Source organism: Pleurodeles waltl, chromosome 1_2 (assembly GCF_031143425.1).
Source record: "Pleurodeles waltl isolate 20211129_DDA chromosome 1_2, aPleWal1.hap1.20221129, whole genome shotgun sequence".
Classification (NCBI taxonomy): domain Eukaryota; kingdom Metazoa; phylum Chordata; class Amphibia; order Caudata; family Salamandridae; genus Pleurodeles; species Pleurodeles waltl.
This window is the reverse complement of record NC_090437.1, coordinates 1,118,377,656-1,118,404,040: the sequence shown is the minus strand read 5'-3', so window position 1 is coordinate 1,118,404,040 and position 26,385 is coordinate 1,118,377,656. Positions and strand designations below refer to the sequence as shown.

The following is a 26,385-nucleotide window of genomic DNA, read 5'->3' as shown; positions in this document are numbered from 1 at the left end:
TTTGGTAACAGCCTGCTTTTTTACCTCAATGATGATTTTTGACTTCCAACCCAGAGACTAAGTCCAAAAGTAAAGCTTTTTACTGGGAGGAGCCTGGTCCCTGTATCCGACTTGCGCTCCACCACGGTCACCTTAAACCTTACTCTGTCTCAGTCAAGGTCAATCAGATAACCACAGTTGGCACTTAACCCTTTTTGGTTCTATTTTGAAACTTAAAATTAGAAAGAATCATAACTCTGGATCTGCCTATTAGATTTTTGTCATTTTGTTCTAATTTTATGTATTAAAATGTTCTCTAGTTTTCTAAATTGGTTTGGGAATTTTCTTGTGTTGTGTTCTCACATTAATATTGTTCGAGTGCTGCATATTTACTTTACACATTGCATCTAAGTTAAGTCTGACTGCTTTTGTGCCATGCTACCAGAGGGTTAGGCATAGGTTTATTTAGTGAGTTTTGTGGTTCACCCTCACAAGGATTGTAATCATTATTAGAGGTGGGTTCTCACCCCCCTCAGCTAATTCTCCAATTTAATTGGGCAAAAGTTGACCAATCAAATCTTAAAATGGTAAACAAGAATATTGGTTTTGAAACCGTGACTAATTTACCGAGCAGTATTCTTTCCTTTTTGCATATTTCAAACATCAGCTACACCTGCATACATCTTGTGAAGTATGGAATATTTAAAGCTCAACCTGAGGGCTTCCATGAAGTGGCATCCGAAACGGAGTCATGGAGTATTCAACGTTCCTGCTTTTGAATCCTCTGAGCATAGGCAATCTCATGGGTATTACAGGTCCTAAAGAACAAATACAACATATTAACATTTCAACCAGTACCCTACAAATTCAAGATGCATTAACTCACTGTACAAAATCAACATAACACAATCTCAATTAGGAAACTATCGTCTAGTAGTCCATTTATGCTGATTTTAAAGTCATTTCATCAACCATTTCAGTGATTATTAAAAGTATTACCGTATTACATAATCAAAAACAGGTGGATCCCGGTGGCTCATTATAGCAGGATCACACTTTGGGGTTTTGCACATATTTCTGAGGTTAAATAGTGACTAAGAACACAAGTTTACATATTCTTAAAAAGCTTAGCGCTGTGGCACACCAGTTTTTCAGTATAATTGTCATTGAAGGCCTATCGAATCCAACATTGCGAATGATTGTCATTTATTTACTGAGGTACTTTGTTAAGTGAAATTCTGTGAGTTTGAACCTTTTTGCCAGATATGATGTTTACACTAGCAGTTATTGCTGAGTACTTGTTAGTTGTCTCATAGCAATAAGTCAACAAGTGCGAGTGAGTACATTACTATTTGCTTTCCTCATTTTTCAGCATTGTTCTGTGATACAGACTAACTTTATAAACTTTATTAGGATTCCAATTCTTTGTTACCTAAGCACCAACATTAAATACTGGCTCCAAATCAAACAGCATTCACTAATGTTTTCCAAACTGTCTGACACATTAATATGTTGCAGATTTCGGTTTCGAATTTAGACTCTAATTTCCGGTTCATACTTACTGTAGAAATGTGCTAATTTATTCATGTTAGTGCATCTATTTCAGAATGTTTCATGGGGTCGGGGGACATACATGTGGTGCAGTCATTTAGGGGCATATTTATGAGCCCTTCGTGCCACAGGGGCGTCACTTTTCGTGATGCTCCGGTGGTGCTATGCCCTGCGTCGTATTTACTTTTTGTGGCTTAGCACCAGCTTGTAAATACCGCCTCTTCACACGCAGCCCTTTGCGTGGAAGGGGCATGCAATGGGTGTTGCTGTGGGCGTGCCACAGCAACACCTATTGCATTTTGACGCTGCCTCAGATTTACGAGTTTCCATAAACCTGAGGCAGTGCCCAAAATCTAACGCCACCCCAGGGGTGGCATTAGCAAGGCACAACAAGGAGGAATACTTTTATTCCCCCTCGTTTTTCGCTTTTTCTATGTGTGCTGCATTCTGCAAAATACCCGGAAAGATACACTTAGATTTTCATCTAAGTTTACATTGAAGGACACAATCGCAGTACTTGTACAATCTATGTCTAAACTGTGTACATTTTTTGTTTGTACAGTTTAACGATTGGAAATTTCTGATAGGAGACCAGAAAATTTGATCACAGATTTGAAATTACAAGTTGTGTAAAATTTGTGCATCCCTGCACTGGTGCATATTTCACCAGGTGAAATTTACAAAGGGAAAAGAGATCGGAATGGAGATAGTCTACGGTAACCGGTGTGCAAACTCCAATTCTGTAGATTATACCTCATTCGGACTTCCGAAACTTGTAATGGGTTGCGGTTTCATTCCAAGGTAATATCACTGGGTGTATTATCAGATTTGATTGGCGGCACCATTACCAAATGGTAACAACAGTCATCTTGTAACAAAGGCCTAATTATTTCACGTAAGCATGGGTCTATTGAAATTGTTATCATCTGAAGTTGACATACACAATTCCTTGTATAGCAGCTCTGTTTTGTTTAAATTAGTCTTATATTTGTATAAATATATGCTGGGTTATGTGTAGTTGTAAAGCACATTATCACCCAAGGGGGTATCCTGGTGCTGACCAGGTGTGTGTGCCTAACCCTACCTATCATAGGTTGGTGAATTGAAAAGCAATGTCTTCAGCATATTGAGGAATTTAAGAAGAGAGCAGGAATAGGTTCTAATGTGGAGTGAGATGTTGTTCCACACTTTAGGAGTGATGTAAGAGAATGTCCATTCTCCTGATCTGGTTCTTTGTACGTGTAGGATGTGTGCGAGTAGGAGTCCTGCAGAACTGAGGTGTCTGGGTGGAAGGTGATGCAACTGTTCAGGTAGGAGGGGTCTGAGTAAAAGAGGAGTTTGAATTGAGCACATTTGTGTTTGTTGTAGTCTTCTAGTGAGTTGCTTGGTGATCCCAGTTGAGAGAATGTTCCCATAGTCCAACTTGCTAGTGACTAGGGCAGTTTTTCTTGTGTTGCTTGGGAGCCATTTGAAGATCTTCTTTTGCTTCATCAGGCTATAGAAGCAGGGTGTAGTGATGAACTTGACTTGTGAGATCATGTCCAGTTTCTTGTCTATGATTATTCTGAGGTTCCTGTCATGCATGCTGGGTGGGAGTCCAAGTTTGGCCGGTCACCAGTTGAAGTTCCATGGTGAGGTGTTCTTGCCAAAGACTACTACTTCTGTCTTGTCACTGTTGAGTTTAAGACAGTTGGCTTTCATCAAATTAGCAAATTCGGTTATGCTCGCTGTGAACTTGTTTCTTGTTCTGGGAGTCTTGTCCAAGAGAGAGAGCATGAGTTGTGTGTTGACCGAGTAGGAAAGGATGTTGCCATGAGTGAGGATGATGTTGGCCAGAGGGATCATGTATGCAATGAAGAAGGTAGAGCTGAGCGATAAACCGTGAGGAACTCAGCAGATTAGTTTGTGTACTTCCAGGAGTAAGGTGCCAAGCTGACAGTGTGTGTTCTATCAATTAAGAAAAAAGAGATCCAGCAAAGAGCAGGTACTTGGATGCTTATCTTAAGCAGGCACCTGATGAAGATGGGGTGTGAGACCATGTTAAATACTGGAGGGGTCTAAAAGAATGAGGGCTGCCCAGTATACTCTGTCAAGGATCATGCAGATGTTGTCTGTGGTAATAATGAGTGTGCTGTTTTTGTACTGTACTTCAGCCTGAACCTGTACTGCATGGTGTCGGGGAGCTGGTGGTTGCTAAGATGTCATTTGATTAGTTTCTTTAAGATCTTTGGTTGGTGTTGCAGGAGGAAGATGGGTCTGTAGTTGGAAAGCATGGCTAATGGATGGTTTCTTGAGCAAGGCCATGATGGTGGCATGTTTCCAGGTGTCCGGGGATGTGACGGAGTCACAAATTATAGTCACCAAATCTCAGAAAATTGTTAGTGTGAAAGCATCTGACTGTATTCAATAAAATAGTTGGCTACATTTGTTTCATTTTAGGTCTATCCAGAGACACTTTATCTGTTTGCCAAAGCTTAAGCCATTAATACCAAATTAATTGAAGGGGGCCAGCGGGTCATCCTCCATCAGCCACTGGTTACTACAAGTGTTATACATATTTCTAATCACATTTATTCAATAAATGCTCTAATAGCAGCCATTGGGTGTTGTAACTGTCATGTGCGATGTATGGAGTATTTGCAATGAGCTGACTACCTACAGGAGTTTTACTTTGAAGCTCCTGCCTTATTAGAGGTATGAATGAAGTTGCACTTATTGCTGCCAATATCAACATTCTGCCACTGCAGAGGTAGGAGGAATGCCCTTTTTTTTTTTTTAAGAGGCACTGATGGGTTGGGAATCGCTTCTGGGTCAGGTCTCTGCTAGCTCTTTGCAGTGTCAGAGCTAGCATCACTTGACTGCCTCAGCAGAGCAAAGATGGAACTAAGCACCAGCATTGCAAAGTGTTGGCAGGATTCATAGAGACATCTTTTGCTAAGCTGTTCTCCACCTAACTCTGCTCTGCCTGTAGTCCATGCCATAGGGTTTCCATTCATTACTAACACTGCCACTGGGAGCTACCACCCTCTCAAAGTCTCATCCAAGCCACCAACAAATCAGTCCTGTCCAGCAGCTACATATATTGCTAAGTCATTGAATAGAGCCCTGGCCGTGCTGCAGCATGGCAGCACCTGAGCAGTCAGCAGTGAGCACTGTGATTGACCAATTGATTGGCACACACTCAGTATTGACTGTCAGCCCAGGGCCCTTTTGGCCGAAACATCATCATTGGTGAGTGCAGTTTGGCTCCGAAGGATGCATGTAGTGCTTGGGGTCAAATACTTCTTGATGCTAGTTACTGCATCAGATTACTGATGATAGTCGCAGACTGTGAGGCTATCAGGCTAGTTACTTTCTAGTGGATATTCCTAACCAGAGATTCCTCACTTAGAATACTCTAGAGGCACCAGACTAGATCTGGAAAACGTTTCCATAGCAGTGCTCCCATTCACTATTAAATGGAATTGTGTGGGTCTCCACTGACTCCACACCACCCCGAAAGCACTGGAGTGGAGCCATACATAGGTCCTACCCCTGCACGCTGACGTCAGTTCCTTTTACTCTGTGCCTATTAACAGAGATCCGGAGTTCCACTCTCAACTTTGTCGGTTCTTGTACTGCCATTTGATAAAGTTTGTTTTGACCAATGACTTTGTGTTTCACCACTGCGCATATTAGTTGCTCAATGTTCACCAGTAGCACATGGTATGTTTTGTTCAGTTGAGCCGCCTATGGGCTTTGACATGGCATTAGCCATTACTTTCTGTATTCAGTTTAGCCGCCTATGGGCTTTGACATTGCATTAGTCATTACATTCTGTATTCTACCTATTGGCTTTGACATGCTGTATCCAGTCTAGCCGCCTATTGGCTTTGACATTGCATTCCTATTGGCTTTGACATGATATTATATATATTGCATTTGATATTTAGGTTAGCTGCCTATTGCCTTTAACATGACATTGCATTTGATACTTAGGTTAGCTGCCTATTGCCTTTAACGTGGAGTTAGATCTTGCAGTTGAGAATCCAAGCTGTATTTTTCCAAGCTGTGTTTTTGCACAAGATGAACCAAGATGTTTTGTTCTCACAGTAGACTAGACATGATAAGAGAGAGTACATGGTGTTGTTCTCTCTGCTTGAGCTTGGGAACAGGAGTAGTCTTGGAGACCTGGCCAGTCTCCAAAAGGCTTGCTCAGTTTCCCAGGTCTGAGAGGAGGGGGCACACCTTTGTAACGAAAGTAACAGGCTGCAGAGAGTCAGATTCGAATCTGCCGGACCTCGTGCTGTAGCTTGGCGCCAGCTGCCAGCAATCCCGTGTGGGTAGATGAATCTCTTTCTCGCGGCTGACAGGGGTCATCAGCTTGCAGACCTTAGAAAGATGAAGCTGTAGATAGTTCCCACACGGTGAAGTATTTGTTTTGCTTTGCATTCAATATCTTATAAATATAACCTGCTGTGTATATTGCAAACTGATATATTTTGTTTGATTAACGCGGACTTGAAAGCTACTAATTCGTCATACATAAAAATTGGGGTTGGGGAAGAATTAACAACAATAAAAGTCTTCTTTGACCTCAGAAGTGCATTTCTGGTGTGTTATGTTAGTGCTTAGAAACTAGATAAGAGGAAAGCACTACAGTTCTCCAATGACTTCTAAAATGATTTCACCAGTGTGCTAGGGAACAATGGTTCATATTTATACTTTTTGACGCAAACCAGGGCCGGCGCTGGATTGCGTCAAAAAATGTACGGCTGGCTAACACCATTCCCAGGGGGGCGCCTTATTTATGGAATGACGTTAGCTGGTGCTGCGGGCTGGTCAGAGTCAAACAAAATGATTCTAACCAGGCAGCGGCGGCGTAGGGAAAATGGGGGTTGTACGTCAAAAAGTGGTGCAAGTCAGGTTAGAGGAAAAAATCATTGCTCTAACCGGACTTACGCCATTTTTTTATGCACAACCCCCATTGAAATTACTCCTGTCTTAGCAAAGACAGGAGTCATGCCCCCTTGCCCAATGGCCATGCCCGGGGGAATTATGTGCCCTGGGCATGGCCATTGGACACAGTGGCATGTAGGGGGGCCCATGTTAGGCCCCCCCATGCCACTTTAAAAAATTAAAAATTTATACTTATCTCTACTTACCGGGGATGGGTCCCCCCCATCCATGGGTGTCCTCCAGGGGTGGCAGGGGGTGGCCCTGGGGGTGGGAGGGGCACCTCTGAACTGCTTCCATGGTCAGAGACCATGGAAGTGAGCCCACAGGCCCCTTAACGCCTGCCCTCACCCAGGTGTTAAAATACGGCGCACATCAGGCTGTGCGCCGTTTTTTAAGGCCCGCCCTCTCCTGTGCGTCAAAATGACGCAGGAGTATAAATAGGCGCACAGGCCTTAAAGTCATTTTTTGGACGGGAACGCATACCTTGCATGTCATTAACACAAGGCGGTTTCCCGCATCCAGAAAATGACGCTCACTGAGAAATGTTGACGTTCGCGGGGTCAGGCGTCATAGTATAAATATGGTGCAAGGTTTGCGCCGAATGTGCGTCAATATTTTACAAAACGACCGGTTTCAAGCCATGGTGCAACTGCAAGAAGCAGATGTCGGTAAAGGACCCACACCTGGTATTACTCTGGTGTCTGGGCTCCAGACACAACTAGGTTTTGAGCCCTTATGCTCCTGCAGATGCACTGAGACTGGAAGGAGAATCTGCATGTCGATAAACACAAGAGATTGTGACTTTTGTGTAGCTCCTGCACACGTTCCAAATAATGGATTTGGTCCCGGTCGAGAGGCCGTTCCCGTGATCTCTGAACTTTAAGCCTGAAGCCTTTCAGTAAGTCAAGGTCAAAGCATAGGAGAGCAAAGGGGGACTTAGCCCCATCGCACCACTCAGACTCCAAAGAGAATGCCTGAGGGTGTCACATTGTTAGTTGCACTCCATCAATATCTCCGAACAAGGATCCAATACAACCCTGCAGCAGGTTGAGTCCTTCAAGGAGGCCATACTGCAACTTTTGAGTGTTTAAGGATACTTCTGGCATGCCTTTAGGCCCCATGGCACTGCAGGGGTCTCCAGTTGAGTTATCTGGGTTGGTCTATCCCCAGCACAGTCTTTCCCCCTGGGACTCGTTACCAACACATACAGACACTAGTACACTTATCAATCAACCTGACCCTAACCCAGTGCCTCTGCCACATTGCACTTACCAGCAAAGACTTAATTATTTATTTGGCTCTGACTCTGATCCTATACCAAAAGCAGGGGGCATCATGCGATTTTGATGATGGTGACGGTTTGCTACCCCCTCACTATACTGATGATGTCTTATACGTTGGTTTAAAAAATGTCACAGGGCTTCACACCTCACCTAAGACAGAAATTGACTCACCAAGAATGGAAGAGAAGTGAGTGCGTCATTCGCAGTGGTGGTCCTGAAGGCAGCTGAGGCTTAACAAATATTCTAATTGAGATTTTGCAGCCTAGACCAGTGATTTCTGAGCCATTGCTTACCTGCCCTCACTGATACTTTGATGGTCACTTGTTTGAAGCCTTGTCCTTGCTTGCCTTTGAATGAACAGGTGGACAGACATCCCAGACTGGTGCCTGGTGAACCTGATTTTCTCAGCAAGTGCCCTTCTCCAGACAGTCTTATACTACAGGCCTCAACCACCAAGGTGAACCTTAGAATATTTTCAACCTTTGATTATTTGCTTATAGCAAGCAAATATTTTCTTCTGACAGTTTAGCATTGCACTTCGTAAATGCTGTTTGATGGGTCTTACACACATCATTTGGGACATGGTCAGTGACATCTTTCTGGTGGTACTAGACGACACTAAACCCTCTTTAGCTCAGACATTCTTGAGGGTCACAACATGGTCAAATATGTTATCTGCGCAGATCTGAAAACTATGGATTGCAAGGGGAGAGCAATTCGTACAAGTGTCATCCTTCATTGATACGTGAATATGTTCCACAGATTTCTCTGGTGATGTACAGGCCTCCATCATGAATATGCCTTTTGATGGATCCTGCCTTTTCTGTGAGAAGATTGACTCTGCTTTGGAGTGCTTTAAGGACAGCAGATCTACTGTGCACTCCTTGAGGGTGCTGGCCCCTGCAAAACATTTTCTGCATCAATTCAGTAAGTTTAGAACCTATTCCAGCGGGCTGGCATATAAACAAAGACAGCTTTCTCAATCAAGGATGCAGCAATGCCAGAGTCCTTTTGAGGCGATACATGCAGGTCTGGCTGGCATTATGTGGGCCAGCAGAGGAATTAGTCCTTAATTTCCTCTTTCTTTGTTACAAAGACCACCAAACCACTTTAACCTTAGTGGCCCATGCCCAACCAGTGGGGGGCATGTTTTTAACCATTTTCTCAGAGGGTAGCAATTCATCACATGCGACAGCTGAGTCTTACAGATCGTTCAACATAGATATGCCTTGCCTTTTCTTTCTATCTCGCTCACTATCCCTCTCACATTACAGCAAATTTCAGATGAGCACCTGTTTATTCTGTTATAGGATGTGCAGTTGTTGCTCTTCAAAGTTCTAATGAGAGGGTATTTGAAGAAGAGGCTGTTAATCTCATGAGTTCCTTATTCCAAAGAAACACGAGGGTGTCAGGCCTATTATAGACCTTTATCCGCTGAAGGTCTACTTGCAGCAGGACAAAATAAAAATACGTATTCTAGCCTAGATCCTGTCTCTTTTGGACCTGGGTGTCTGGATGCCTCCTTGCACCTAGAGGATGCGTATTTCCATACCCTTGTCCTGCAGTCCCACAAACGTTATCTGTGGTTCAAGGGAGGCCAGGAGCATTTTCAGTTTGCTGTGCTCCCATTCAGATTCACTAGCCCCCCTCCCCCACAGGTGTTCACAAATGTGATGTCAGTGATACTGCCCATCTTTGGAGGTTGGGGATACCAGTATTCCTGTAAACCGATGACTGGCTGTTGAAAGTTGGCTCGCCACATTCAGTTGTGGACCACCCCCAGATGACAGATGAACCTCTTGGGTTCACTGGGGTTCACTATGATCAAGACAATGCTCCACCTTACTCCTTCGCAGAGGCTTCCATTCACTGCAGCAATCATGGGCACAGTGGAATTCAGGGCTTTCCCTCCACCCCAACAAGACCAGGAACTGAACTTTGATCCCGATTTTTTATGCTGGATTGTAGTGTAGCCATTTTTAATGTAGCTTTCTGCGCGTTTGCTTAAAGTATTAGGCCTCTGTGCACTTTGCCCTAGATGCATTTTATTTAGCCTTGCACTGTTATTTTACAATAACCAGTTTCACGGTCTTGTTTTATTTTCTTCTATCACACTGTTTAGCTTACTTCAGCACTGAAATTCTCAAACAATACATTCTTGCTCGCTCTGTGCTTCAGTCAAGGATACAGTCTGGTACATTGCCGATAGACGTGGTAGAAGTTTAGTCTTTAGGGTTCGTAGAAAGTACACATTCTTACGTAGGGACGTTTCTTAGAACACCGGCGTGTTAGTTATAAAAACACGTCCTAGTCCTGGTACATGTGAGAGGGCGATTCCGACCAGGAACCCACAACTAGACGCTGACTGCCCTGTTGCAGATGCTGATCCCGATCACAGGCCTTTGCTCAGGTATGAGGGTCGATGTCCTCCCGGGGGAACCTGAAAGGCAGGCTTAGAGCTTAACATGCTGTGCTCAAAATAGAACTTAGAAGAGAGAACGTAATCTAGTTGCACCATGATAGCGTTATTCTTATGTTTCACTCTCCTCGTTACTATTTCAATCCTACTGTGTTGTATGGTTCTGGTTATTGCGGCTCACGCCTTGTTATCTAAAATGCAGTTGTTTTATTAAACCAATCTTTAAAACTCAAACTGCCTTTGTCATTTATATATGTGACCACACTGTGTATGAGAGAACTGGTTGGAATCTGAGTGACCACGACTTCCCTGGGAAAAACTAAGATGTCATGCGCTCGGCTGCCCAATTGTCTCTTCCCTTTGGGAGAGATGAGGCACTGCTAGTTAGCCGAAGCTCAACCCGGATTGGGGGTGACAAGGGTCCTTCACCGTGGGTTAGACTTAGTCCCCCACACTGTAAACGATCTTGCCGCCCAAAAATCCAGTAGTCTCATTAGGATAATGAGAGCCTACGCGGCATGGCGCCGCCAACGATTGGTCTGGCTCTAATTTTCAGGTCCACCAGTCTCTCTCGGTCTCATATATGATAATGATTCCTCAGTTCCTTTAACGGAGACGTCCGTGGCACTGAGGACTTCCACCACCGCGATATAGGTAACCCTAAATATAGCGGATGGTTGTTCAAGCTTGAACCTTAAAAGGCAAGACCCCGATTTGGTGTGCCTTCTCTGAACCATTGCTGTTTTTCTAATGGCGAATCCCCAGGTAATACAAATAGCTCTTCATATGAGACAGCCGCTCACAGCACATTTGCTTGCACATGGTCTTACGATCCAGGGTGGTCTAGTCACGTTTGTGGTGGACACCCATGTAGCCTATAGAACAGAACTTTTCTACTCCTGGGTCACGTTCCCAGCAGTTGATGGGAATACAAATGCATTTCACACATATACGGTTGCGAACGCGCCTGGCCAGTACAGGGCGTACGCATACCTAGAGATACCTCTATCTTATCAAGAACATAATAATTGGCTTGATGGCGCCCTACCACATACAATATTGCCAGTAAGGTTAGGTCCAATGAGTAATGATGGTCTGACCTGGCCTTTATTGGCCACATATACACCACATCCTGCGGTTGCAGATATGCCGGTGGCTGAAGTTTGTCGTTTATATACAGACTTAACGGCTACATATAGACGCTTAGTACAATTTGTGATGCAGACACTAAATACAAACCCAGCGCGTGCTGCTCCAGCACAACCACATGCAGTAGCTCCAGGTATACACCCGGCGACTGTACACTCTATCATGGGTAAAGTTCCAGCAAAACAGGATGAGACTCAATTTTGGCTGGCACAGAAAATTAATACGCTGGAAGCGGTATCTCCCCATACTGGACCTCAGGACAAACATAGAATATTAACTATGTGTTTACTATTTGGCATGGTTCCCACAGTGGAACATTGTAATACATGGGGCACAGTGTTTGCCGCGCACTATACAACGGCACACGGTACACCGACCTTGGCCAACCTACCGGAAGTGCTTAAACAGATTGAGGATGAGTACGGGGCTGCCCCAGCCTTAGATTTGGGAATGCAACTGATGGGCAATTTTGCCACGGTTTCCTCCATAATACTAAGTAATCTTAAAGAGGAGGCAGTTGCACTTGCGGTGCATATGCGTCTTCGTGACGTCCCGCAACTGGATCAGGAGTGGGAACTGCCTAAAATAATAGCAGAAACATATTCCAGTATCGGTCGAGATAGCCTAGGGGCTAGGCCGCAAAAACCACAGTTTCAAGGAAAAATTTGTAAAGACAATGCTAAACAACAACCTGAGGGTAATAAGAAGCGATGGGAGAAAAAACAACAGACACCTAAAAAAGAAAGGGGAGAATCTCCGCGTCCGGAGACCCCGCAGAATAGGTATAATCCCAGAAATAGGGATAATTTGAAGATGCCTGATAGATATCAATATACTGATACACGCCAAGCTCGTTCCTTTCAGGACTCATCGGAAAAGAGAAATGAGAGAGGTGGGCGGTCAGAGCGGAGAACAGAGTATGTGAAACCAAGACAGGAATCACAACGCTCTTCTGAGGTTTCTGTCAAGAAGGAAGAGAAACCGATACAACAAAAACAACAGTTTAAAAAGAAAAAGGTGGCAGCAGTCTCAGTTAGACATGCCACACAGGAAGAGAGTTCTCTTGAAGAACAAGACATGGGCACTAGCACTGCTAGACAGCGCGGCAGAGGTCACAATAGTTCGCTGGAATCTTCTAGAGCATCTGGAGGTGAAAGCAACTGATGGCTTCATACAGGTTGAACCAGCAGATATGCGTGTCTCTGAACCCGATAGGGTGTATACAGTGACTTTACAATTGGAAGGAGACATTGAACGCACTATAAACGCAATCTTTTGGGATCGTGTAGTCAAGATATATGACATTTTGCTGGCTGAACAGGATTGGCCGTCTGACTTTGTTTGCACCTGCCCAGTTGGGGAGGAGGTTATTAAACCTTCGTTCTCACCACTTGTTCAAGGGTAACTCGCAGAGTCCTATTGCATCAAATGGGCTCTAGCACAAGCACCTGCCTTATATAGAAATCACATAGGGTGGGATAGGGATTCTCCATATCATGTAATTCCAATTAAAGGTGAACCTCAGCCACAACCACAGTATCCAATAAAACATGAAGCAAGGGCACCGGTGAGGGAAATACTTACACAACTGGAATACCAGGGGGTAATTGAACCATGTGTCTCACCGATGAATAATCCCTTATTCCCTGTAGCTAAACCGGACCATTCATATAGAATAGTCTTAGACTACAGACATTTGAACGGACATACACGTACATATGCTATTCAAAATTCACATAGCGCCGCACTGATGAACAACATTGTGCGGAAAAAATATAAAACGACTTTAGACATCTCGAATGGTTTCTTCTGCCAGAATATAGCACCCGAAAGCAGGGATTTGACAAGCTTTAGCACGTTAGGCTCCCAGAAAAAAATCTGTTGTTTGCCTCAGGGGTATAAGAATAGCCCGGGACTGTTTGCGGCTCGTGTAACTGCAATTTTACACAAGTTGGACCCTGAAGCATTGTCATATGTAGATGACACATATCTCACGGATGACGAGTTACTACAACATTTAAGACAGGTAGCCCGCATTGTTGTAGGGTTTGCCAAAATTGGCTACAAATTTAACTTAAAAAAATCTAAAATTGCCTTCCTCAGCGTCATATTCCTGGGATATGAGCTGTCGAATGAAGGTAAGAGCCTAGCGCCACAATTTGTAGAAAAGTGTGCACAATTGCAACCACCTAATACGATTAAGAAACTACAATCATTGTTGGGCTTTCTAAATTTTGGCAGAACATACATTCCTGATTATGCTACACGCATAAAACCTTTATACAAATTAATCTGTCCTGATTTTTCGAGCAAATTCTGGACAATTGAACATACACATACCCTTCGGGAGTTACAAGCAGATCTCCTAGCTGCAAAACATTTACATACATTGGACAATACGACGCATTTGGTCATCAGGGTGATAGCTGGGGCCATTGGGTTTACGTATGTCATATTTAATGAAGGTGAGACAGTCCCGATTGGATACAAGTCCCACTTGTATTTGGTTGCTGGACAATGATTCACACCAACAGAGAAAATTCTCACTGCTGTACAGATGGCTGTTATTAAGGAATGACCTCTTGCCCAGGGTAAACGCATTGTAGTCGTTTCCCCTATTCCGTCCCTGGAGGCTGTTACAAAAGCGAGCGTTCCTAACGCAAAAGCACTACACCCGCGATGGATACAATGGGCTACGTCTTTAACAGCCACTGATGTAGATTACATTTATGACCCCAAGTTACAAACTCAGGAGTTTCTGCAATATGAAGTTGAATATCCATTTCCCGCTGACACGTTGCCTATTGATCAATATCAAGTAGTCATGTACACCGATGGCTCTGCGCAACCGGCGGTGGGGACAAAACACCAATATTCTGCTGCATGTGCAGTAGTGAGCGGCCATATGGGGGGGAGAAATTCTGACCCCAACATACTTATACACAGACCTTAGGGGATTGTACGGCACAGTTGGCTGAGCTGAAGGCTCTGCTGATGGCATTAGAACATACGGATCCGACGCAGTTTACACTGTTTGTGATTCATATTATTGCGTCCAGTCTTTTAATGAATACCTACTTTACTGGCGCTTGAATGGGTTCAGAGATTCGAAAGGCAACACCATAAAACACAGACTACTTTGGGGGAAGGTAGCAGACCTGAGGGAGACGCTACCCAAAGTCCATGTTGTACATACTCTTGGACACCAGCGCGTTGGAATACACGTTGCTGGGAATACTTTGGCTGGTGAAGCCGCAAAGTCGTCAGTGGCAGTTGCCACTGTGGCCGCAGTGACTCGTTCGAGTTCCAAACCAGACACAGAGATTCTGGCTGCCATAAAAGCTACCGTTGATGACACGCCCTATCTTAAAGGATTTCCTAATAAATATCAATACTTCATGGGAAATATGCTCAACGCTGAGGTTAGAATACCTAGTGTAGGCATACGCAAGATCCCCAATAAAGTTGTAAGACCACAATTGATTAATGCAGCGCATGAGGGAGTGGCATCTGCACATTCTGGCGTGGCCGTCACAATTTCGCTATTACAGGCCCATTACTGGTGGCCTGGTCTCTATAAAGAGACTAAGCAGTATGTCCTTTGTTGTAACATCTGGCAACAAATTAAACTTTCAACAGCTAAGCGCCCGCCGCAGACACCCATCTTAATATCGAACAGACCATTACAATGTGTGTACTTGGATCATTGCGGTCCACTCACACCGGATAGTGCATACAAATATATACAAGTCGCTGTTGATTCTTGCTCCAGATTTGTGTGGGTGTGGCCACAGCGCTCGGCTGACGCTCGAACTGTTATTAAAGATCTGTGTGTCTTTGTCGGTACATATGCAGTTGCGGCATTCCATTCGGACCAGGGCCCTGCTTTTGCCTCAAGGGCATTCAGGGACACCATGGCTTCGTTGGGGGTCCAGCTCCAGTTCTCGTCTCCATTTCATCCCGAGGGAAATTGTCATGGAGCGATTAAACCGCAATTTAAAGCAATCCTTAACAGCGAGAGTCTTAGGTACGGGTTGTAGTAGGCTAACCCACCTGTATGGAGTTCAGAGAGTACTAAATAACTTGCCTAGAAGGTCCCAGGGGGGTCGTACTTCATATGAGTGCCTGTTCGGAACACAAATGTTTGTTCCGGATCTTGATGGTCCTGGTGTGGAGGCAGCGGAAACGCCTTTTGACATAAATGATTGTGTCACTGTTTTGCAAGGATTACAACAGTTCCGTGAAGATAGCTCTTCTAAAAGTGCTGCCTCCAAAGGAATTAAGGATGTGCCAGTAACACCTACTGGTTGGATTCCCAGAGTTGGGGATCTTGTGCATGAAAAGGTCGCAGTGAAAAAAGAATTTGGCCCTTCCTATCGAGCACCAGTCCCTGTGTTGGAGATACACGGAACGAGGACTGTTATTTTACCACAGTTGCCGGGTGCCAAAGAAAATCGTTTTGTTTCTATTGACAATGTCAAGTTACAACATGTGGCCGATTCTGCACAGCAGACCAAGAGGAACATCCAGTAGTTCCCGGATCCCTCTCACTACTGGGGAAGATGTTCCGCTCCAAGTTATCTATACCAACACTGTTGCCTCTCCGAGCTTGGGGAGGGTGGATGATGATCTCGCTTTAGTTCCACAGACAACAAATAATTTAGAAACGTTCGATCGAGTCACCATGACTACTGACGTTGCGGACGGTGCTATCTACAGTGTACCACCGTGAGAAACACCAACACCTCCATTGAATACGGCGACACCTTTTGCACGAACTGCCTCTGGGTACTTTGCCAACAACAACGATGGTCTATCGGACTCGTTTGCTTCTTCAACTACTGACCCAGGTCCACGTAAGCTGATGTGTTGGCTTAAAGATACGTATTTTATTTTTCCTTGGAACTATCTGTGGCTCTTATTGACTATGTCCGCATTTTTTCTCTGGATAGGGTTTGTAATTACCTTTTTTCTGTTGATACATGGTCATTTTCTTCCTGAGAGATCAGCGGTTGAACAGTTGGAGGAGGTGTTGAAGCCACATTTTTCATCACATAAGGTTCGAAGAGACTTGTCCTTTGTGATCATTTCTGCAGTGCCAATTCCGGATGGGATTGTGTGGGATAAAGTAATTTTTGATATATACGGTCCCACTGAGATTATTAAAATACCGTATGTCCTAAAGTTATCTATGAATGATATCGTAATACCTGGCTTTGTATCTGATGATAGGGATGTGAAGACAGTTGATTCCATGATGACTGAATTACAATATTATACTGTCTAAGAAAATGAAGATGTTTACCAGTTTAAAGACAATTATGGTGACATGTTTTGCTATAATTATTATGGGCACCATTTTATACATAAAGCAAGTAGTCCATAGATGATATTTGACTATACGCAATGGGAACATTGTCCAACTCCCCCGCAAGGGAGTTCCAAAACTTATTCTGACAAATTTACGTAGTTTTCTGGGCATCAACAAATGAATGCTAAGTCATATTATTTTAAGTTAACTCCATCTAAAGATAAGCAAATGTTGTTGACTAATACAAAATTCATATACTCAGATTCCTTTGTTTCCCGACTGTCGATTGAAGGTTATGAATATTGGTCAAATAATGTTGATTTGAAAAGTATTTGCGGAACAAAACATTGGCAGACAAAGGGTAGAGAAACATTGTTGAGAGCATGTCTCATTCCCGTCCAAATTATTTTTTTAAATGAAACAGTACAACAGACTAGCTGTTTGGGCTTAGCAACAATTATAGAATTGAACATGCCTAGTATACCTGTCCCTGCAAAAATTAATAACTGGCAGAAATACATAAATGCCACTTTTAGTGAGCTTACAGACTGGGTCCATAAAGGTACATTTAACACTTCATTGACACGTCCGGGCGGGTGGTTATTGTGGCCTATAGACACCAACGGGTGTCATCAACGTTTTGTCACCTCATCAGGGGATTTCAGGGCGAGTCAGGCAGACCCTCGCTATATATCACCAGAACATGCTCACATAATTACTACATATAGTGTGGGAAAATTGTGCCAACAATGGTTAAGATCATCCTCACTAGATGCGGTCAAGACACATCTCACTCTCCTGTCTAATGACACTGACTTGCAAGATTTTTTGTCAGGTTTGAAGACACCACGTAGGAAGCGTTTCTTGTACGAAGTGTACAATGAAATATGGAAACTTTCCCCTACAGGAGGCTGCAGCCCGGTTAAGGCAAACAGATCAGGAAAATTTGAAAAAGGCATTAGCTGTTGTGGATAATGGAATTCACACCTTGTCCGACCGAATATTTACACAATTAACAACATTGTTTCTTCTGCTATAGACATTATACGATCTGATATGTCTTCTTTATATCATGGACAAAGTCAGACTCGGTCCATTATGCAGTTGGGTTGGACACTTCAGACATTGAAGGCGGGTCGTGTTCCATGGCAGCACATCAGTGCCAGGGAGATATTTTTTTCCTTTAATTTAACGTGACAACAACAACTAATGGCTAAGAAGGAGGCGACTTATGTCATGCTCAACATTGAGAAATTAGAAAGATTGCCTTTTACCGTGGCCGAAATACCGTCTGCTGAGTGGTTGATACACGGGGTTATTAATCTGCCTATTTCTACATTACAATTCACTTCTTGTTTGAAACATGTTCCGGTAGGCAGATATGAAAAGTTGGGAGATAGTTACATCCATGAGGTGTGGGAGCTTCCCTTCTTGTACAAATGCCTCAGTGGCCTGAAAGAGGTCTTTCTTAGCGGCAGTGAATGTGAGACTTCAGTCAGCCATTCGATGATTTGTAAGCAGTTGTCCTTGCATGGGGCATGTAATGCTTTGGTAGCGAATTTGGCTTGCTATCTGAAGGGAGTTCCAGTCTCCTTGATTAAACGCACATTCCAGGTGCTTTCAAACGGCAGCTAGGTCCTCCTCAATAGTGAGGACTGTTGTGGCATGCGGGCCGGAATAGCTTACGTTGTTTCGGTCACCAAGGTCGTTACTTGCTGCGGGAATGTGTTGTTTCCCCCCACTAAATTAAGGGAGGTAGCGGATATATGGCCTCACATTGCTACTCCCAAGGTGAATTTTGACAAGTTAAGTAGACTAAAGGCTTTATTGTTTCAAAAGCATGTGGCCCTTACATCTGCACGCGAGACCTACGCACTTCAGGTGGCAAGGTCATCAGCAGAAATACAGTCCCTGTTAAATACAAACTTTCTGAGCCACTTCTGTGAACTCGTTGGTGTTGGTTTCGTTCACACCTTCTCTTCCATATTTGGTTTAATACCTTCGGCTATTCATTCAATTTTCTGAAGCATTTTTGGGGGATTTCCGATAACTTTGGCTTTATTAGCCGGCATTTTGCTGTTGCTGTTTTTCCGCAATGGCTGTCCCGCCGCAACAAGGACGAATGTGGGAGCTCCCATCAGCGCAGCTGTGTCGTGAACGCATGACGCAGCACTTTGGAGCAACACTCCTGGAACATTTGGGGTGTGACTGGTCTCTGTCATTCAGACCGGTTTTGGATTGTGTGCAGCCCGTGTTTCGGTGCCATTGGTGCTTTTTTGAACATGCACTAGACGTCTGTCTCTCACAGCAACGCCCCCCAGTTGTTGATGCTGATCTTTTGATGTTCCCGATGAGGGCTCATTCCCAGACATGCGCGCTGCGGCTGCGTTTGCTTTGTGAGGCTGATTACGAGATACCCTTCCTGGAGGAAGTTGATATTAACTCGTTCACGGACTCTGTACGGGATGCCACCTTGGTTGACACTGGGGCTTTGGAACACACCTGCTCCTTGATAGTCTTTGGCGTGGATTTTCCGGTCTTGTCATCTGCCAAAGTGGAGAACCTCCTGCTTTCCATGACCACTGCTTAAATTGGATCTGGTCTAAATTAACACTGTCACATGAATTTGGCTCCTAGCAGCATGCTTATTTCTAAATTGAGGATTATTGTGCTTTGGTGTCCTCTTGACTTGTTGAAATTCTGTAGGGTTTTAATAATTTTTTAGCATAGGGCATTTTTAGCTTCAGCTTAAACCACTTTCTACCGACAAGGGGAGGGTGTAGTGTAGCCATTTTTAATGTAGCTTTCTGCATGTTTGCTTAAAGTATTAGGCCTCTGTGCACTTTGCCCTAGATGCATTTTATTTAGCCTCGCACTGTTATTTTACAATAACCAGTTTCACGGTCTTGTTTTATTTTCTTCTATCACACTGTTTAGCTTACTTCAGCACTGAAGTTCTCAAACAATACATTCTTGCTCGCTCTGTGCTTCTGTCAAGGATACAGTCTGGTACATTGCCGATAGACGTGGTAGAAGTTTAGTCTTTAGGGTTCGTAGAAAGTACACATTCTTACGTAGGGACGTTTCTTAGAACACCGGCGTGTTAGTTATAAAAACACTTCCTAGTCCTGGTACATGTGAGAGGGCGATTCCGACCAGGAACCCACAACTAGACGCTGACTGCCCTGTTGCAGATGCTGATCCCGATCACAGGCCTTTGCTCAGGTATGAGGGTCGATGTCCTCCCGGGGGAACCTGAAAGGCAGGCTTAGAGCTTAACATGCTGTGCTCAAAATAGAACTTAGAAGAGAGAACGTAATCTAGTTGCACCATGATAGCGTTATTCTTCTGTTTCACTCTCCTCGTTACTATTTCAATCCTACTGTGTTGTATGGTTCTGGTTATTGCGGCTCACGCCCTGTTATCTAAAATGCAGTTGTTTTATTAAACCAGTCTTTAAAACTCAAACTGCCTTTGTCATTTATATATGAGACCACACTGTGTATGAGAGAACTGGTTGGGATCTGAGTGACCACGACTTCCCTGGGAAGAACTAAGATGTCATGCGCTCGGCTGCCCAATTGTCTCTTCCCTTTGGGAGAGATGAGGCACTGCTAGTTAGCCGGAGCTCAACCCGGATTGGGGGTGACAAGGGTCCTTCACCGTGGGTTAGACTTAGTCCCCCACACTATGAACGATCTTGCCAATCAAAAATCCCGTAGTCTCATTAGGATAATGAGAGTCTACGCAACAGGATCATGGTGAGAGCAGCTTCAGAGTTTCTTGACCTCCTAGCCTGCTGCATCTTCCTTGTCACCTATGCCATGTGTTACGTGGGGGCTCTGCAATAGAACTTGAAGTTCCAGCTGGCCCAGCATCAAGTCAATCTGAGCAATGCCATCCAGGTGATGGAGGAAACAGCTCAAGATTTACAGTGGTGGCTTCTCAAATGCACTTGCCTCAGCAGCAAACTGCTCTCCCTTCAACACCAAGAGCTGATAATGGTGACAGACACAACCCTACTGTGCTGGGAAGGTCATCTGTGGAGCTGTAGATCAGTGGACTTTGGTCTTCGGTGGAGGGATGGATTCAGATAATTCTGCTGTAGTTGTTGTCCATTCATTTTTCCCTGAAAGGCTTGTAGCTGTCCAACAAGGCGAGGCTGGAGCAGGTTCGCGTTAGAATATGACTGCCATGTGGTACTGCAACAAGCAGGGCAAAGTAGGGTTCTAGGTCCTGTACCAGGAGGCTCGGTTTCTGAAGGTCGCTGGAACGTCAAGGAATTTTCCTGTTCGGGAACCACCTAGTAGGTCCCTGAATGCCAGAGTGGACAAACTGACCAGGTGGCATCTGGAGGATCACAAGTGGTGCCTACATCTCAAGATAGTGCAGGGCATCTGCCAATAGTGGGGAGAACCCTGCTTAAAACTATTCACCACCGCCAAGGATGCACAGTGTTAACATTTTTGCACATTGGAATTTCCGCAGCAGAGCTAGTTAGAAGATGCATTCTGTCTGGAATAGAACAAGGGACTCCTGTAGGCCTTCGTGCCCAAGTCTCTTCTGCCCCAAGTTCAGAAAAAGGTCAGTCACAACTGGGCCCAGATCATCCTAGTGGCTTTGGAGTGGGCCATGAATGTGTGGTACAAGGCTTTCTGGGAATGCGTTTCTGTTCTACGATCAGACTGGCACTTTGCAATGACCTCCTGCCTCAGCAATAGGGAAGGATCCTCCACTCAAGTCTAGGAAATCTACACCTACATGTATGAAGTTGAGTGGAGGAAGTTGATTGTGTTTGATTTGCCGCCTGAAGTGGTGGATGTCAATCCTGCAGCTAAGCGCCCTTCCACAAAATACACTTATGCTAGGCATTGAGATAAATTTGTGGCTTTGAATGGCGTTCTCAAGACTGACCGTTTACAGGCAAAGCTGTTGGATGTTTTTTGTTTGTTTTGTCTTTGGCCCAGCAAGGCCCTACAATGGGCATAATAAAAAGTTATTTGTCTTCCATTTTGGCCTTTCTGTGTTTATCAAGCCAACCATCATTGTTTAAATTACCCGCTGTGATGAAGCTTATTAAAAGTTTGATACATATTTTCCTCAGAAACCATTTGTCATGCCACAGAGGGACCTTAACTTGTGCTTGATATTTCTTAAGTGTACTTCCTTTGAGCCGATGTATAATTGTTTGTTGCGTCTCCTGACCTTGAAGACTGTCTTCTTTATTGCGATAATAGCATTTCATTGTGAGAGTGAATTTCAGGCACTTTCTGTCCAACCGCCAAACACCACATTTTTGCCTGGAAAAGTTGGTACTGAAAGTTAAACTCCCTTCCTCGTTGGATAGTCCATCACATTGCCAGCATTTTCTGATCCCCTACAGCCCTCACAAGAGGAGGGGCTCCATTTGTTAGATCCCATAAGGAGCTTCTACATTGACCATACCAAAGACCACTGACGGAAAGATCAGCTTTCTGTGAGATTCTCCGAGTAAATAAAGGGGTCACATTGCAGAAGATGTTGAGGAGGATAGCCACGTAGGCATATGTGCATAAGTTCACAAAGCACTACTGTATGAACAGTTAGCTCCAATGGGAAATACATTTGCCACCCTTGTCTTGCAAAAATATTTGGCATGAGTCCACTCCACAGACTCTTCACCTTGCAGGGCACTGCTTTGGTATCTATTCTTAGGTGAGGAATTTGTGGTCAGGGGTATAGCTTCAGGAGGTGGGTTTGGGGTGTTACATTCCCCTAAAACAATTATTCTGTAGTAAAAAGTTGCTTTCAGTCTGATATGGTGAAGTGTCTGTTGGATTTCACCTGTAATTTTTACATGCCCACACTACCAAAAAACATGCACACACGCACTCTCTTGTCTCTATTTGAAGGCCTTATAAGTGTTCATTAATTTGAAAAATATTGTGTTTAAGTACTCGTAACAATCCACACTCCTCTCTATTTCCACTACCACTTAAGCCCCTCCCTTCTCCTGCTTCTCATATAATGTATTTTTTTTTTACAAGACATCCCAGTGGGACTGTTGGGAATTTTGAAGCTCACACGCCCTCAATCTTACTGACGGAGGTACTCCTCTGTTGTGGTTATAAGTATCCATAAGAAGTTGCTTACCTTAAGTAACACTTTCTAGTAGATACTCTAACTGCAGATTCCTTACTGCCCTACCATTTCCACATTCGGAAGAATAGACTCTTATCATTAAAAAAAATCCAAAGTTAGTATGCAGACTGACAATAGCCCACATTTTGTGTCTTAGGGTGTGGAAAGGGAAAAGGCAAGAAACTGACAGTGCGTATGGGTGTTACTTATATGCATCTGCGCTCCATCACTTCAGAGGATATGTGGAGCCATGCACTAGAGCACTGACTTGGAAAAATATTTCATGGCCAGTCTGGCACTTTGGGTATATTCTAAGGTGAGGATTCTATGGTTAGATATAGGGCCTGATTACAACTTTGGAGGAGGTGTTAATCCGTTCCAAATGTGACGGATATACCACCAGCCGTATTACGAGTTTCATAGGATATAATGGACTCGTAATACGGCTGGTGGTATATCTGTCACTTTACAGTCACTTTTGGGACGGATTAACACCTACTCCGAAGTTGTAATCAGGCCCATAGTCTGCCAGAAAAAGTGTTTCAGAAAACAATTAACTTGCTCTTCAGGGTCAATGGCGTATAATACTGCTTAGAGCCACTGACGCACAAATGTGCCTGGGGCCAGTGATGTGCACATTTGGCTCTCATTACAACCTGAGTCCCCGGACTTTCCTTACACCTTGATCCAGTGATCGTCATTACTGTTTGGGGTTAGTAATACATGTTCTTTCTGGGACCACTGAGAAATAATGTAGCAAGGCATTTGACTGACTGGACCATTGATGTGTATTGCTATTAAGGGATACTGATACACTATCTTAAGCTACAAACATATATACAGTCTGACTGTTTTGATGCATATTAAGATTTGAGGCCATTGAGACATATTACTGCCCAGGAACACATACATTACTGTCTGAGGCTACTGCTGTCTTTGCAAACTGATTCCAGGATCTTGTCAATATGTCTACATGATTCTGACCTCGCCTACATCTCTGGATATCCCTTACAGTCTCCGGAACAATGGAATATACATTCACAACTTCCCCCTCTAAAAGAGAATTAAAACAGATCAAGACCAAAACACATAACTACAGCAGCTTTCCATTCGCTGCATCTACTGTACATTATGGACTGATTTTACACAGTATATTTGGATTCAGATAAGCATGCTGCAAATATTTAAACTGAATAAGGTCAAAACGTGAAATACAGAAGTCTAACATGAAAACATATTTTATTCTGCATTCTCTAACTCAGGGATCTCCAAACATTTCTATACTGAGAGCTACTTCTGCTCAAGGAAAATCATGCAGAATGACTAAAAATCACTGCACAATGGTGATCAAATCCACCACCAACAAATTCCAGGCACTATAATCACAAGCAAGGAGTGATCATTGTGCCAAAGACGGGTACCTTAGTGGCCAGGATGCCCATCATTTGCCACTCATAGGCATTATTATGCCAGAGATGCCACCATTATGTAAGAGATGGTCAGAACTACAGGTTCTACATGGACACAAGTCTGTGGGGTAGGTCAAATCAGCCTACTGACAAGGAACTACAAAATAACAGTTCCTTTTCCTGACTTGTGATCCTTTAAGAGCGCTATCCTGATTTTGGGGATGGGTGAACCTTTTTTGCACAAGTAGAACTAAGTAAGTGACTACTTATCTTTAGATATTGTTGAATATTTGTTTTGAAAATTTTGGAGTAGATTTTCTTTTTTGGTCCTGAGGAAGCGTCATGGGATCCGGTTGGACCATTCGGACGCGAAACATGTAGACCCGCTATAGAGAGATACCATATAGTGTCTATCCTCTTTTTGGGAGTAGGTGACCATTGTCTATCACCCATTACTCTCTGATTTGTTTTTAATCTTGGTCTTCATCATATAAAACTGATTAAAACTATGATTGATAATCATTGATGATGAACCAATTTTAATTTTTTCTATTCACTCCATTGATATTTGGGTACTTCCTATTGGGCACCCACTCAAATTAATTAAATGTTTTGGAAGTGCGACTATCTGAGCACCCCGGTTAAGAGCACCCCCTCTGGGGGAGCCCGTTAGGCATTGCAGCACCGGCCTAACGAGGAGCTTTCCCAATGATGAAGCCAGTCATCCATTGTGATGCATGAGGGTTCTTGCTCCTGTAGATATTCCATTCACTCTATAGTTTACTCTTAATAGGAACAGTGTACTTTCTGATTTATAATGTCTATTTTGGGAGGCCGTACACTGGACCTCTAATCTCCAGGTCCCTTCCTCTTATTTTTCTGATGGTCAGAACTAGGCCAGCCACTCTAAGGATTTGAGTTGAGCAGTGGTGTTTTCTTTAATGCGCAGACTCTCTGAATGATGTACTAGTTGAATTTAACTTCTGAGAGCTACTACTAGTGTTCTGGCGAGCGACAAGTAGCTCCTGAGCGACTCCTTGGAGACCCCTGTTCTAACTCGTACTAAAGTTGCAACTTCATATTTTCTCAAAGTATCATTTTTTAGGTCTAGCCATAGACATCTTTAGCTATATGCCTTAGCCCATGTCAGCAACATAAACAAATACACAGAGTGGCCTTTGGATCAGCACCCTTCAGTCATGTGTCTGTTTGGGTGAGTGCCATTCAATCATGGCTTCTTTGAAATGTCTTTCACATTTTCCATCAGGTTATGAGAATACAGTTCATTGACACATTTTTCAGTAGTGAATGGATAAGTAGTCTGACTCCAGCACGTACAGTGCAAATTGAGACTAAACTGCATTGGAATGGTGTAGTATTCATAGCACAATTCTCAAAATAATTCAAACTCTCATTGAGAATAGTAGCCACAAGCTCATGTTTTTTCTTATCTACTAGCACTCTTTATCCATACACCATTTATAAGTCTGCGATATTAGCCAAAAATATCATGAGTATGCAAATATCCCTTCGCAAAGCTTCTTTTGTTTTACGTCAGCTGTTTCTTTCTAGTCTTTTGCAATTTACAAAAGGAATCCACAGTGCAAAAAAGAGAAAATAAATATGATAGATATGATTTATTCTCTCCTTATGTACTCAACACGTTGCTGCCTTTTCACCTGGTTATGATACCACACTCCTGATGATTACCAAGGAACGCCACTATGTTTGACGTTTTCTCCTGAATGTGTTTACACCAAAAAGTGTTTCTAGACTTATTCTGACGTTGCTCCAAGGGCCATTGTGCACCTAAAGGTGATTTTGTGATCTTTGCTCTTCGTAGTTCACTAAGCGGAAGTTAGCCCAAAGGTGCTTCTGCTCGTAAAGGTGATGTGGTCCTAAATGTGTTACCATCCTCTATGGATGACAAATATGAAACAAGATGAACCCACAGACGATGGACAATTCAATTTGCATTTCATTGTTTTCTCCATCACTTGTTTTAGGTCTCGGCTACAGACAGCTTTAGCTGTCCGAGGATAGATCTACTGTTTCCAACAAATAACATACATTTAGGGTGGGCTTTAAGTCAGCTTTGGGTTAGCTCTTTGCTCACGTTCGGAAAGCTCGGTTTTGTTTTTCACATTTCTGCTATTCATTGAATAGCTTCCCTCCCTTTTCTTGTTTTTGCAAGCCAGAAAAGCTCCTGAGTGGGATAGTGCTTTG

General features: G+C 43.6%; 1 protein-coding gene across 4 annotated transcripts in view; it reads right to left on the bottom strand.

The window, feature by feature from the left end:
* LCORL (ligand dependent nuclear receptor corepressor like) overlaps positions 1-26,385 on the bottom strand; it is a 538,841-nt gene that overhangs the window by 26,477 nt on the left and 485,979 nt on the right. For all 4 annotated transcript variants that reach the window (XM_069202178.1, XM_069202177.1, XM_069202179.1 and 1 more), the window contains one exon: positions 694-797. In XM_069202178.1, the coding sequence (XP_069058279.1) occupies positions 694-797 (104 nt within the window). The remainder of the gene's footprint in view (positions 1-693; positions 798-26,385) is intronic.